The following is a 14,874-nucleotide window of genomic DNA, read 5'->3' as shown; positions in this document are numbered from 1 at the left end:
AATATTTCCAAGAATCCAACACTACATTCTAAAACAAAGCATATATCAATTAAGTATCATTTCTTAAGGGAGAAAGTTAATGAGGAAGAAGTTAAATTGGAATATGTATCTACAAAGGATCAAGTTGCAGATATTTTTACTAAGCCTTTGCCTGCAGATACATTTGTATATCTGAGAGACAAGTTAGGGGTATTTGTCCCTCTTGATGAGAACTAGATGCATTGAGATGCATCAATCCAATGGACTTTATAGTTTTATCTTCTTATTTAGATTGATGAGCAGATGTTGCTACTCAATAGGTGTAGTTAGTGTGTGTGGTTCAAATTTTCAGATGTGTCAATTTATCCTAAGGGGGAGAGATTGTCCTTCTTAAAGGGAGAGATGTAGGATTTGTATGTCTTTGGCATTGCTGTCAAAAGGGGAGAGAAGCATGTGAAAAACAATCTTATCTTGGAAGCTTTGTGTGCATGATTTCAGGGGGAGATTGCTAGTGTTGATTTCTTTATTTTCATTGATTGTTTTTCACATTCATATGTTGCCAATAATGCCAAAGGGGGAGATTGTTGGATATTGTTGCTGCAAAGATATGTTGTCATTGATGTCAACATATTCCTGTGTTCTTGTGTTTTGGTGAATGCAGATAGTTGATCCGATTGGTATGTTGCAGATGTGTTTGTGCAGATTTGTGATTTCAGTAATGAAGTATCTCTACTTGATTCAGTCATGATTTCATGATGATATGTGGTGACTTGATCTAGTTATGGATTCCGATATGAGGATTGGTTTTTCAGTGTTCAGTGTTGCAGTGTTCTGGTATTTGATCCGTTGTGCTCCGGAATGATTATCTTTAATTGTAGATTTGGGAGAGTGTTTGAGATGTTCATGTGTATCTTCAATTCAGATGGTTCGTGATTTGGTGCTCCGCAAGTTATATTTCTAGTCCCAATTGCTGATGTTTGAGTGTTCTTAAGTATCAACGTGTTGATTGATGAAGATTTGATTAAGTGGTGTTGGTGCAGCTATTGCAGATGGTTCTAATGTGCTTGTTGGTGTTTCCTAATTGTGTCCTATTTGTTTTGCTAATCCGCATTGATCATTGTGCCGTTATTGAAGATCTTATGGGTCTGGTGATGTTCTTCATGGTATGCGACATTTTCGATGGTGTAGCGTGTTGTGGATGATCTTGGCGAGATTTTTGGTGGTGTTGCGTGTTCGAGGATTTGATTTGGGTCCATGCTATGTCAACAACGACATTGTATTGGTTTAATGGTTGATCTATGTATCATGTGATGTAATTTTGTAATTAGGTCTTAAGGGTTAAGTTGACCTTGTGGTCAAGGTTGATGATCTGTATAAATAGGTGATATATTCATGTAATTTAGACATGGTTGTTGTGTCTACATTATCAGAAAGTGGTGTGTGCAATCAAGCGAATTTATATTTCGATGAGAAATGTAGAGCAGAGATTGTTGCAAGGCAGACAAATGTGCGTAACCGTAATTGTCATCAGACATTAAGAGATGCTATTCTCTCAGTTCATGTAATCCAGATTGTTGTCTGAATCTTTGTAAGGCAATGAGTCTTCTCTAAGGTTGTAGCCTTTCATGGGTATCTTCTTATTTTGAGCAGCGAGCTCTAAGCAGTGTGCCTAAATGCATGTGCATTCCCCATTGTAATATTTTCACATACTACTGCAGAGTATCATCTTATTCCCACCCTGGTTTTTCCCTTAACTGGTTTCCCACGTCAAAAATCTTGGTGTTATGTGTATTGTTATTGTGTTTATCTTTATTGTTGTTGCAATTAATCAGATTTGAAGTTGTGCTTAATTTGTTAGATCCGATGAAAACTTATTCAACCCCCCTCTCAGTTTTCCTTCATTGTTGTTGCCAAAATAAGGCACATTGATTGTCTTTAAATGCCTTGGTATAGCCACATGTTGTAAAAACACATGTTAAGTTTTTAAGTTGGCTCATAATAGATAATAGGAAGGGCAAGAAAGTTAAAATTTGAATTTGTGACAAATCTATGTGTTGCAAGATCAATCTTGAGTGGCATGTAAATGAACTTGGGTAGGAAAGCCATAATCTCAAGGCAATGTTGAATGTATTGGAATGGGTGCAATGAGGCATAAATGGCAAATGCAGAGGAATGAGTGCAAGTGGGAGGAAATCAAGATGGGTAAGGATCTAGACATGAGCCATACATAGCACAATAGCAAATGGTATGGGTATGCAAATTTCATCATTACACTTGAAGAGCACACTTTGCAATGGGTGTCCACCATCATGGGAACAAACAAATGATTTGACTCTACTAAACTGTCTTAACAATATAGTTTAGATTGCAAAAAGATGTAGCAAATTATCTTGCCTAGTTTAGCCAAGAGGAATTTAGGACTTCAAATGCCATACCATTTCAATCATTTAAGCTTCTCCATAAATAGTATCAGTTATTTACAAATTTTTCATATAAATTACCAGTTAATCATTAATCACAAGACTTCCCCTGAACTAATCACTTAATTGAAAAAAAAACAAAATACTGCCTAAAATGCAAATGCCATCCCATGAATCTCTTCAGCGCACTTATTTTTCTTGGCCTCTAAAGATCAAATTACAAGAAGCATTCCAGTTGAACATCGTTATTAAACAACTTTGCAGATTACATGCATGGTAAAAAATTACAATTAAGGATGACCATGCAGCAACAAATTAAATATAACATAATACAAAATTAATCAATAACCGGCTCGTGTAAAAGACGTAGACTTGCACTTGAATAACCTTTGTTGATTAATGGCACCTGCCCACAAATCTCTGAAAGATAAACTACCCTGGCCGCTAATACTTCTTGGCACACATGGCTCCATGTTCTTTCGAGTAGTATCTACATGTTGAGAAACAGATTGAGTGCTTCCTGAAGATACCTGCAAGGAAATTTTAAAAATAAGGATAACTTTTTAATTAAAATCTTTGTTCTTTTGTTGGCCATAATGTAAATGTGCGCGTCACATGGTGATAAATGGTCATAACAAAATCTAATGTTGAAGATTATGTATTGTGATTTTATGTCTAACAAGTCATTTTATCATTGGTGATTAACATTGATACTTGAATCAAAACTAGATGATAAAAGTTATCCAAGCTCCAGACAATGGACCATGAATAGACGCTAACGATTTTGTCACCTTCATTCGTGAGAATTTTTTAACATTAGATATTAGTTGTATCTCTCTTTAGTACCATAGAGCGCATCATTTCGTTTCTATTTCAAAATGGGAATGTTCTCTAAGTACTACCAATCGAAGGATTTATCTATATCACAAAATGATTGCTAGCACTTGATTTAAATGATACTCCACATATTAGGAATTACATGCTTTGCGATTCCTTTCAATGTTCTCTCTTTTCTTTTCTTTTTTTATCAAACATTCTAAATACCAAATTCTAACAGCATAACCTTATTTGTCTAGCAATCAGCAAGGATCTTCTTGTCTCGGAGAAATCTCAAAAATGTGTCATTACCGAAATTCTTCCATTTGTTAGAAATTTGTTCATAATTAAAGAGGATCAAACCTTGCAGATTAGCTTGGATATTTGCCCTCTCATGCAACGCATAGACACACAAAAAGAAAATATAAGGCATTATTAACAGAAAGATCTCCCAATGATGACAGAAAAAAGTATATATGGAATCCTAAACGGGACTCCATTGCAAGCACCATTTGTCCTTGAATCCCTCATATTTTAATGGAGTGAGAAGTCAGATTCTTTCCAAATTAAGATTAACAGCTTGTTTACTTTTATGCTGAACAGACACATTTGGTTACAACTAAATTTTTAGTACTAACCTCATTAAGTAGAGGCTAGATAGTTGCATTAGATTCAGAAGATCTAGTTGCTCAATATAGGAGTATGGACCAAAAAAAAAGTACAGCAACATCTCTCTTAAGCTTAACTGGTGAGAGGTATAGGAAGAAGTTATAGGTCCACCCCCCTAGATGATTACTACTTGCATGGCAAATAAATATGTAAAAACAAGATCTAGCTTAGAAAGAATACCAAGTTCCAACACATGATGAGTGTTGAAGCATATCAAAATCTGCCAATAAGAGTCAAAGCTCAATTAACAAAGTGCTTCAGACAATTGGTTGGGAGCCTTTAATACTTACAGCAGGCCTGAACATACATCTGTTGCTGGCCTGATCTCTCAGTTTCAGCAGGAATCTCACGAGTCATTGGAAAATAGCCAAGAGGATACTTTGGTACTTGTGAGGCACTTATCAATTTGGCATAGGAGGTTGTTATAAGTGACATGAATCTCATATTTTGATGGGCTTCACAAATTTCAACAGGCAGGTAACACAGGCGATTGAAAATCTAATGTAGGGTACAATTTTTATCTTGGTTCAAGTCCCATTACTTGGTCAAGTAAGAAGCAGACTACCGTTGCCCTTCTTCCACAAAGGTAGAGCATAGAGGCATGATCAATGTTTCCAAGGATATTCTCCAGCTTTGTCAAATGGTCACTGAATTTGGTCTTCAGTATGATAAGCCTACTGGAGTTTTGTGCAATAATCAAAATGTTATTCAAATTGCCCACAATCTAGATTGGTGCCACTGTACCAAACTAAGGTCCACATGTGCTTCATTCAACAAATTTTTCATAGCAATATATCAATGTTGAAGGAGATTCTCCAGGTTTTCAAATGCTCACTGAGTTTGGTCTTTAGCAGGATGAAGCTTCAGAGATCCCATCACGTGGTCGAGTAAGAAGCAAACTATTATCCTTTCTTCGACTGAGAGAGAGTAAAGGTGCAGTCAATGTTTCCAATGAGATTCTCTCGTTCTGTCAAATGCTCAATGAGTTTGGTCTTCAGCAAGATAAGCCTATTGTAGTTTGGTGTGACAATCAAAGTGCTATTCAAATTGCATACAATCTGGTTCAACACCACAAAACCAAATGGAGATCCACATGCACTTTATTCAACAAATATTTCATAAAAATATCATTGACTGGCATTTTTGTCAAACTATGTGCAAGATTTAATGAAGAAATAGCTTCCGACAATTAAATTTACCCCAGGAACAAAAGCAACATAATGATTACATGAATTCAATTGCATACAAGAGAATGATAGAAATCAAAGGAAATCTGTACAATATATAGACTCTAAGATGCACAAGTCAAGATGAAAAATGTTCCAGAGGAGCTGAGTTAGCACAGTGATCTGGTGTACCGATTCGACATGTAGGAGCAGTGCTGTCAAGTGAAGTCAGCTTGATAAGGAAGTGGTGGCATGTAACTACTGTCAATCAAGGAGTGAAAGCGGAAGTGATGGCAGAAGACTACCCTCAATCATCAATCAAGGAGATTGATAATGTGCTCATTATTTCAGGCTATTTCCTAATTTACTTAAGTAAAGAAAATTAAACATCTATGTAAACTTAAATATAAGGTGCAATATTTAATTACACCACACTGGATAATCTTGTGGGTCTCTTCACAAAATGCCTACCAACTGTATATCTTGTCATCTTCAGTCTTTGATTGGGATTGTGAAAGCCATCATCAAGGAGTAAAACATATAATCTCTCCTTTCCTTCCCTCATTTTCTAGCAGTTAGCTTTAGGGGGGAACGTTGAATAATTATTTCTTATTTTTTTAGTATTTTTCAATACGTTTAATATTGTTGGCAAAACCTCCCATTGTTTTGGGAGGTCCAGTAGTCAAGATTAGGGAGACAACTAAATGGTGATCCTACCCTTGCAACAAGACTTACAACACACTCCTAAAGGGTTTAAACAGGTCTGGTAATTCCTAAAAAATTAAAATAATAGTCCACACTGGCACCAATCTTTGGAAATAAAAATTGTCAATTGTTCCTCTCAAAATAGGGTTTTCTCAAGGAATATTTCATAGTTTTTGTGGAGGGTTTTCACCATACACTTTGCTGGACTACCACAGGTCTTGGGCACTTCTGATACTGATTTGTAACAATAAAACTGAAAGAAACATATAACTGTAAAAAATGTGGAATAAGCAGAGACTGTTTGCCCACACATGGTGTGGAAAAATAGGTATTTTCATTAATAAAAAGTTTGCAAGATTGCAATGAAACCATTGGAGAGATTTTGACAACACCTTCCATAGAAATATGATTTTCTATAGTCCCCAAAACTCCTTACAACAGATCCCCAAAACTCCTTATAACAGATCCCCAAAACTGAAATAAAGCTACGAACTCAAAACAATTCTACACTCAGTAAACAAGGCACTAATCTTTGCAAATCTTTGGCAATTCTTCTCCTTGTGCTCTCCAACTTGCATAATGGACTTCACGAGCCTTTCTCCAGCTTCAACCTACCACAGAAAATGAAGAGCTAACCTTGTTTCAATCCTCCTCTTTTCCTTTTGCAGCCTTCTCAAGAAAATGGTGCTCAAATTGGAAGATTCTAGAATAGGTTGGCAACATGTAACTCCAAAAGGCCTCTCTCTAGTCATGTGGCATGCATCCTTTAGTAGTCATGAAGTTGAGTCAAACAGTCAATTGTAATTTCCCCAAGTGAAACTCCCAAATATGATGCCCTCTTACAAAAATTGATTGCAATTCAAGAGGTCAAGTGTAAATCCCCACTAGTCAACCCAACATGCAGGATGCTCTCCACAAAGTAACTCCTTACATGAATGCCTTATTTAGGGGTAAATGAGGATCAAATATGCATTAAAGAATTATAGCATGCAAGAGGCCCACCAAACAATGTGTCCCTTGTGGAATTGTGACTCTCGCATTTGGAATACAATAAGATGCTTTGCAAGGTGGAAACTCCACTTTGAGGGGGGAACCATTTTGAATTCAAACTTGTACCCAACCTTCACACCTAGGAGACAAGGATTAGAACAAGCCAAACATTATTAAAATAAATTAAACAATTATTTTTGGTGATGCTTGTTAATTTTATGATCAGATTAACAGAATGCAGATATTAGACAATTCAATCAAATTTGCATAGCATATTGTTGTCCGTATTTTTGTATTCACAAAAATAGACAACCCCTTAAAAATTTTTGTTAAAAATGAAAAAAATTACTCTAAGGCACGCTTCCCAAGATAAAATTTTGCTTCGCCCTTGGACTGGATTAATCCTTAGTTCATCCTCGATCCACGTTTCAAATTTCATCGCATTTCGAGTTCGTTTGCTATGTTTTTTCTTCAATTTCAGGTTTTTTCTTTCTGATTGCAGGTGGGAAATTTTCCTTTGATTGCAAGTTTTATTTTTCTCTTGTTGTAGTCTCGTAGGGAAATTTTAAAACAATTACAAGTGCATTTTATTTAAAAGTTGTCACTTGTAACTTACTTTTTATTTCCCTATTACATGTTTTAAGTCATTTCAAACTTGTAAAAGGGATTTTATTTCCCTATTACAAGTTATTATGACATTTGTTTTTGTTCTTTTCTCTCACAAACCCGAATTTGCCTTAGGAGTTGAAAGTGAAACAATTAAAACTTGTAAAAGGGTTTTTAAAACCCGATTACATGTCTTTTGCAAGCATTTTAAACTTGTTCCTTCTCTCCAAGAACCCGACCTATGTTTTTCCTCAAGAAGTTCAAATTTGAATCCATTTCCGGATTTGATGGTGTCAAGTGTTGAGGGAAAGAGGCGTGGGAGTTCTTGCTTCCATTTTTGTTGGTTTTCTTGCCACGTTTTTGCCCTTTCTTAGGCGTTTTGAACCAGCAAGTCGTGGTCCTTCTTGCCACGTTTTTGGCACCCTATCAATCTGTTTTTACAGCATTAATGGAGGCGTTTTTGGTTTCCTTGCTTCCATACTTGGTTTGCTGGGCGTATTGACCCGATCTTCTTCCTCTTTGGATGCCGTTTTTGGTGCTTTTGGTTGAAATCTGAGTTTGCTAAAGTCATGGCAAGGGTTTCAACGTTTTGGTTTTGCCTTCTATTTAAGGAGCTGATTGTTTCTTTCAAAGTTATTCCATCTCTTTGAAGGGCATCTTGATCAAGCAAGGTATGTTTTGTTTTCAGTTGTCTTTATTTTATTTTTTGTTGTTTTGAAATTCCTTGATTGATCATGATAAGTTGTTTGTTTTGTTCTTGTTTCAATTTGGGTTTGAGAGAGATCTTCCTATTTTTACCCAAGTCTTGAATGCAATTTGAGAATTGTATTGTCTTTCCCCTCACATTTTTCCCTCTTTGCTTGCATTCGGGTTTTTAAAATCCGATTGCAAGTAAGATGGAAATGTTAGTTTTTCCCTTTGGTTGAAAAGATTTAATTTTCTTTTGCCAAAACTTCAAGCTTCAAAGTTGTCAAAAGCTTGTCTTTCAAGTTTTAAGAACCTGATTACAAGTAAAGGTTTTTCCCATTCCCATGTGGTTAAAATGAAGTTGATCTTTCAAAATTCATTTCATATCCATCCGCATTCATTAAGCTTGTTCACAAATTTCATTCCCATCATTTTTCTCATGTCAAAATCCCATTTCTCGCACATTACTTCATTTTTCTTATTGCAAGTCTATTTGCATTCGGGTTTTAAAAACCCGATTGCAAATATGTTCTTCCTCACTTGCATACTTGTAACACACCTCCAAGATCCGAAATTGGCCAAAAGCCAAGTTTCAAGTGTTCCTATTTATTCATCATTTTCCTCTGTAGAGGGATGGAGTTTTTCCCCATTGAAAGGAAGAAATATATTTCATTCGGCTGATCTTGATGTTGCTTTGACACTTCTAGATCTTCGTCGCAGCATGCCAGGCTCTTGTTCAATGACTGATTTACAGTCATCTTCTTCTCAAAAGAAGATGAAATACAAATATGATAAGTACCAAAACGAGATCTCTCCTTCCCAAGTTTCCACTCCCATGGAGCACATCAAAGATACGGAAATAGGGCATGTTGACATGTCAGAGTGCATTAAACGGGTGGAGGATCCCAAGGATAGCAATATGCAGCGCTTGTTGGACAGCCACATTCACCATGCTTCTTCCTTTCCAGTAGCTGCCCTAGAACCTGAGTTCGTTCTTGCTTGTGCTAACCATTTTGACAAAGAGACAAGAACTATCAGGAATGATGATGGGGAAGCGATAATCCGTCTTGATGCGGACACTATTGAGAAGGTTTTCAGAATACCGCCAACACCTGTGTACATAGAAATCTCCAGAGATAGTGCAGCTGAGTACCATGTTTCAAGAGACAAAGATTGCAAATGCCATATCAATAGATGGATCAGTGAGCCACGGGCTGCTTTTACACGGTGGGCTATGTTGTACTGTTGTGATTTCAAGTGGGAGATCAGAGATACAATCACTCTTCTCAGCAAGATGATGGATTTGGAACATTCTAATGTTTTTGAACCATGGATGTCTAAGTTCATCATGCTCATAAGGCAGTCTCACCATATCTCTTGGGGCGAAATCATCAGTGATACCCTTTGTGAACAACTTGCAGCAGTTCCTTCCACTATGACATTCTACATGAACTCATATTTAGTGTATACAGTAGCATCACTCAGACACTTCCCTGGTCTTTCTACTAAGGGTGATCGCTCACTTATACCCATGTGGGATTACTATGACCAATTGTCTTTGAGACCCAACAAATTGCACTACAGGAGGGTTCAGAACGCCGCCTTTGGTCATTATATGTGCCTGTTTGACAAGACATTGAAAAACAAAAGAGTGTCAAATGCCGCATGGGAGAAGGTGAATGAATATGGCTGCTTATTCCTTCAATTCCCAACTTTCACTTACATGAGAGTTGGATGTTATAGTGGTTAGCCATATATGCTTCCTAGATATTCAACTGATAAGATCATTCTTATGGAGTTGGGGAGACAGATTATGGTTGTTCATGCACATCAATCTATTAAGCATAAGGTTGGAATGGGAGTTTCTACAAATAACCCATTGAAGATTGGTCATTATTCCCTCATTACATCCACCAAAGCCAAGGGCATGGAGACTGAAAAGCAAGAAATAAAGCTCAAAAGATTCAAGGCAAGAGCAGATTTTGATTACCAAGGTATGAAGGAGAGGATCAAAAAGTCTTTCACGCATGTGCATCGAATAGAAGACATCTGGGTTGATCTCCGTACAGAAAAGGAGGTTCGTAAAATAGATTATTGCAGACTCACTCTTGAGCAGATTGTTGACTTGAACTTGGTGAACATTCTTTAAGGAATGATTGATGATGGAGAGGTACTTGATCCTGAATATATTGAAAAGAGAGTTGATGAAGCACCACTTCCATCAATTCAATGGTCACATAAGGAATGCATTTCCATTCTTGATAGATTTCAGCCTATCTTAGCTAACACCAATACTTGGCTCAAGAGCATTGGTGTTAGACTCATCAAGGTCAAGATTGGAAAGGAAGATGATTCTACAGGACCTGTCGGACTCAAGTCTGAAATCAAAATAGATAACAAGGAAGGTGCATCATCTTCAGGCACGAGAATCAAGTTGAGAGTTAGCAGTGAAATGGTACTTCCTTCTGAAGAAGTGACAGTTTGAGGGAAAGAAAAGCCTCAATTTCATATTCATGTAATTGATTTTGAAGATCCAGAGGAAGAACTTCAATCAGATAATGCTCCTGAGTCAGCCATTTTGGAGTCACCTCATGAAGTTCCTCCTCAGATTCCTTTAAAATTACCTATGTCTTCTCTTGATGCGAATGTGGATGCTTTTTCCACTGTTCATATTGTTCCTGTTTCAGCAAGTGAATCTCCTTAGAGGGTCATTCTGATTTCAGCAGCAGAGCCGTCTCTTGATCACCCTCAAGAGAATTTGATGAATATCTTTGAGGATAATCCTGCGTATGGCCCTTTGTCAGAAATTGATACTTCTGCTTCTAGTTTTGATGAGTTTATGATGCAGTCGTTAGGTCCTTTGGTTTATGAGCAGTTTATAGTTGCTGTTCAAACAGAAACTTCTCGTAGGATGACAACTGTCATTCAAACAAAAACTGCTTTTCCCTCACTTTCAGATATTGCTCAAGGAGAATTGATGGCTTTACCTCCATGGCTTAATTCTTTTACTCCTAAAAGAAAGAAGCAGAAAATCTCTCCTGACACCTTTGATTTCTAGTATCTCAAGCAATCAAAACCCAAGGTTGCCAGAAGAGCTAAGATGATTTCAAGGGTAATTGTGGATAGTAACAAAATGAAGGTGGCTGAAATTGTTGAACCAATTGTAGACAAGCCACGCTCAACATTCGGTAGCCTCATTGGTGCAGCGGTATGATGAATTTTTAGCAAAGAAGGATAAGCTAGAAGAGGAAAATGTGCAACTTGTTGCAGCAATCCAAAAGATTACCAAGTCTTCTAATGAAGGGTACAATCCTTCAACTTCTTCAAATGCAAAAGAATCAATCCAAGGAGTTGAAAGAGATGCTAAAAAGGTACAAGCGCTGGATTCTTGGGTAGATCAACTTCATGATTTATGTACCCAAGTGTTGAAAGATGTGTAACAAATGATGGTTAAGTTGGAGACCATTGAAGAAAAATTGAACCAAGCTTCTGAGGTTTTCAAACAGAACGTGAAAAGAGTTGAAGGCAATTTGATGGTTTGAAACAAGATGCCTCAAGAAGAGTCGAACGTTCTTCAAGAACATGACATTATTCCTTCTAGAGTCATGTATCTAGAATTTGAAGAACTCTTGGAGAATAAAGTCCTTGTTCTCACGTCACTCATTGAGGATATTGATGATGCCATGAAATTACGCACTGAAGTGTTGCAAGATGTTGTTTCTTGTTGTGAGAAAGCTTCTTGTAATATTATGGATCATAATGGAGAATTGTTGCCAGAAGAAGTTCTCTCAGATCTGCAGATGAAGATTCATCATGAATGGAGGAATGAACAATTTTCAGCTGAATCAATTCAAGCTTTGGTGAAATACCAAATCTTCTTGCAGGAAATCCAATCTTCTCTTGAAAAGAACAACATTACAATCTTTCATTGCAGTGATGTTATTGTAAAAGCCATGATCATTGCGAAAAATACTCACGAACCAAATCCTGATGAATTGCAAATGATCATCCAGAAGTTTGAAGGATTCATGGCCAAACATGGTGCAACATAAGTGTTTTTCAACACTTAGTTGTAATTTCAGTATTGTAGTTTCCCTTTTGACAAGGTTACTTATAAATGCAAGTTAAGTCATTACTTGCATTTTTGTAATTACAAGTAGGCTGATTACAAGTCAATTTAGAACAAGACTCGTAATTTTGAATAAGTCTTAGATAGTAGTTGAATAAGTCATGGTGGTTGAGAGAATTTCTCAAGTTAGTTGAGATCCTCCCACCTTTTTCTCAAGACTCCTCTCCTATAAATACTTGAGGGAGTCTGTCATGCCCCCTCCTTGATCCTGTTGACGTGTATTTTGTACACAATCATACACAGAATAAAATACCGACAGGCATCTTATCCTCTCTTGAGAAAATAGTCTCTAACTGCTGAAGATCTGCAAAAAGGATCAGTTAGGTGGACTCCAAGGTTCTTTTAGTGGGGTCTCCACGTGTGGACAAGCTTTTTAGTGGTATGATGTGATTTGCTGTTTCCTTCAAGGCTTCTTACGGATTCAAAAGTTCGAAGGTTTCACTAATCTAAAAAGAACTTTCAAAAAAATGGAAAAAGATAGGGCTTAAGAGGTCTAATCTAGCCTAACCCTATGAACGACTTAGCATGAATGAGATTTGGCAAGACTCAACCAATTTCAATTTTGCCATAAGATAACAACTTAACTGAAATTAGTGCGATCTTCTAAGGTAATAATGGTGTTCAATGCATCAAAGACCAAGGATACTACTACGAAGGTACATATCCTAGATGCGAAAATGCTTGAAGGTTAAGGACTCAAAGTGTTTTCCAGTCGACCACGCAAGGCGTTCCTACAATCAGCAAGAAGCTAGTGGTTTGGATTGCGAATCCTACCAAATATCAAATCTCACACTTAGTCTTTCAAATTAACAAACTACTTTGATTGAGCGTGATTCAAGTACATCCAACAACCATGAAGATAACTCAAGAAACTTGCAACAAAACACCATAACTTCAATATTTTATTGATTTCCAAGTCATCATATACAACAATTGCTTGAATTTCTCTCTTCAAGACTCAATCTTGCTACAAAATAAAAATTGCTTACAACTCTAATCTCTCAACTCTATTCTCTATTTTCTATTGACTATTCTATTACAAATGAAATGAAAAATGGGGGTATAAATAGCATCCCCAATTACAATGAAAGGTCCAGATTGAAAGTAAATCAACGGACAAGATCATGACACCTAAACCCTAATTAGGGTTTGTTACAAATGACCTCCTTTTTACTGAACAACATTAAATACATAACCAAATATTAAATTTGGCACAAAAATCTAGGAGGTATCAGCCAATGAGAAATAAGATGTCATGTCATCTGTAACAACCTTTCATCTAGAATCTTATTCCCTTTCCAATTCTCTTTCTTAGCATATGCAATGAATTTTGTCACGATTCCTTCGATTTCTGTGATTGGAATCTCGGGAAGATTCTTGATACTCTCTTCTAAGTGGATAACCTGATCAAATGCATCTAGAAGAGCTGCGTCCCAAGTAGGTTCAAGTTCCTTTGTTCTATCAATCAGGAGCATGGTGGCATACATCTGATCATACTGCTCATCTGTAACATCTGCGTCCTTGCGAAAGATGATCGTGATTCTATCCTCAAACTCTTGTAAATCCACATCTGTCTCGACCTCGATCCTTCTGCCAAGAATGGTACGAAGTACCTCAAATACTCTGTCCTGGATCGGATTGATCACCTCCTCAACTTGACCACATCTAATACTGATGTCCTCAAAGAGAACACTCTTTATATGGAGTAAGGTTGACCACTGAAACAAACTGTGAGAATCGCCTTCCAAGATCTTCTCTTGTGCTAAAATTCTTCTGGATGTATGTCTTATAACTTTCAAGACAGGAATGACAACGTCCTTGGTGTGGGCAAATGCAGCTACTGTTGCCATCAATCTGTGGATTATCTCAAGAACTTGGATAGCCTGGTGGGTGATCTTCGACATCCTTGTAATAAACTCAATGGCCACCGTGTGAGATCTATCCATCCAATTACATGTACGCTGGACCATATTCCTGAATCTTTCTGCTTCATTGATTGATTGAAGGGGCAATGCCTGCAATGGTGATCTAACTGGATCCTGACGTCCCAAAGGTTCATTGATGTGACTGAAATATGTTCTCCATGCACCGACCTCTCTCTCGAGCTTTCTATTCTTTTCTACTTCTTCTCTAAATTTATCCTTCAATGCCTCAAATGTGTCGGTGGCATCATCTAAAGTCTGCTCTGCTGTGGATGGTCCTAACTCAATAGTCTGTATATGATAGTCTTCTGCTAGGATCTCACCCTCATATTTGTCTGCTGCCGGTGTAGCTATCTGCAGTTTTCTAGATCCAGTCTCATCTCGAATCATCTTGGACATCTTTGTAGCCTTCTTCTTCTCTGTTGTCATATGTGAACGTCCAACAAGGCTCTCTAAATCAATTGCACTGTCCTCGTCCTCAATTACGATCACCTTAGTCAATCTTTCCTTCAACCAATCTGGGATATTTGACCTTGTCTCTTGAACTTGAATTTCTTTGTGTACTACTTCTTCTTGTCTGGGAGGAGATGTTACTTCATTATCATTATCTAAATCATAGTCTTGAAGAGATCCATCGGATGAAACATGCTGTGCCTGTTCTTCCTCCTGTCTATCATTCTGTACCATCGATTCCATGGATTCTTCCACTCGAACTGTTCTATCTTCTGGCCTGGAAGAAATACCTGGTGTTTGATCTTTGTTAGCACCTTGCTTTTTCTTGGAAG

At 37.2% G+C, this 14,874-nt stretch overlaps 1 protein-coding gene across 1 annotated transcript in view; it reads right to left on the bottom strand.

Moving 5' to 3' along the window:
• Positions 1-2,565: 2,565 nt before the first annotated feature.
• Positions 2,566-14,874, bottom strand: part of LOC131027577 (uncharacterized) — a 193,138-nt gene continuing 180,829 nt past the window's right edge. Inside the window, exon 8 of the mRNA XM_057957662.2 lies at positions 2,566-2,929. Within this exon, the coding sequence (XP_057813645.1) occupies positions 2,741-2,929 (189 nt within the window). The 3' untranslated portion in view covers positions 2,566-2,740. The remainder of the gene's footprint in view (positions 2,930-14,874) is intronic.

This window comes from Cryptomeria japonica, chromosome 1, assembly GCF_030272615.1.
Source record: "Cryptomeria japonica chromosome 1, Sugi_1.0, whole genome shotgun sequence".
Classification (NCBI taxonomy): Eukaryota; Viridiplantae; Streptophyta; class Pinopsida; order Cupressales; family Cupressaceae; genus Cryptomeria; species Cryptomeria japonica.
This window is presented reverse-complemented; position numbering and strand designations above follow the sequence as displayed.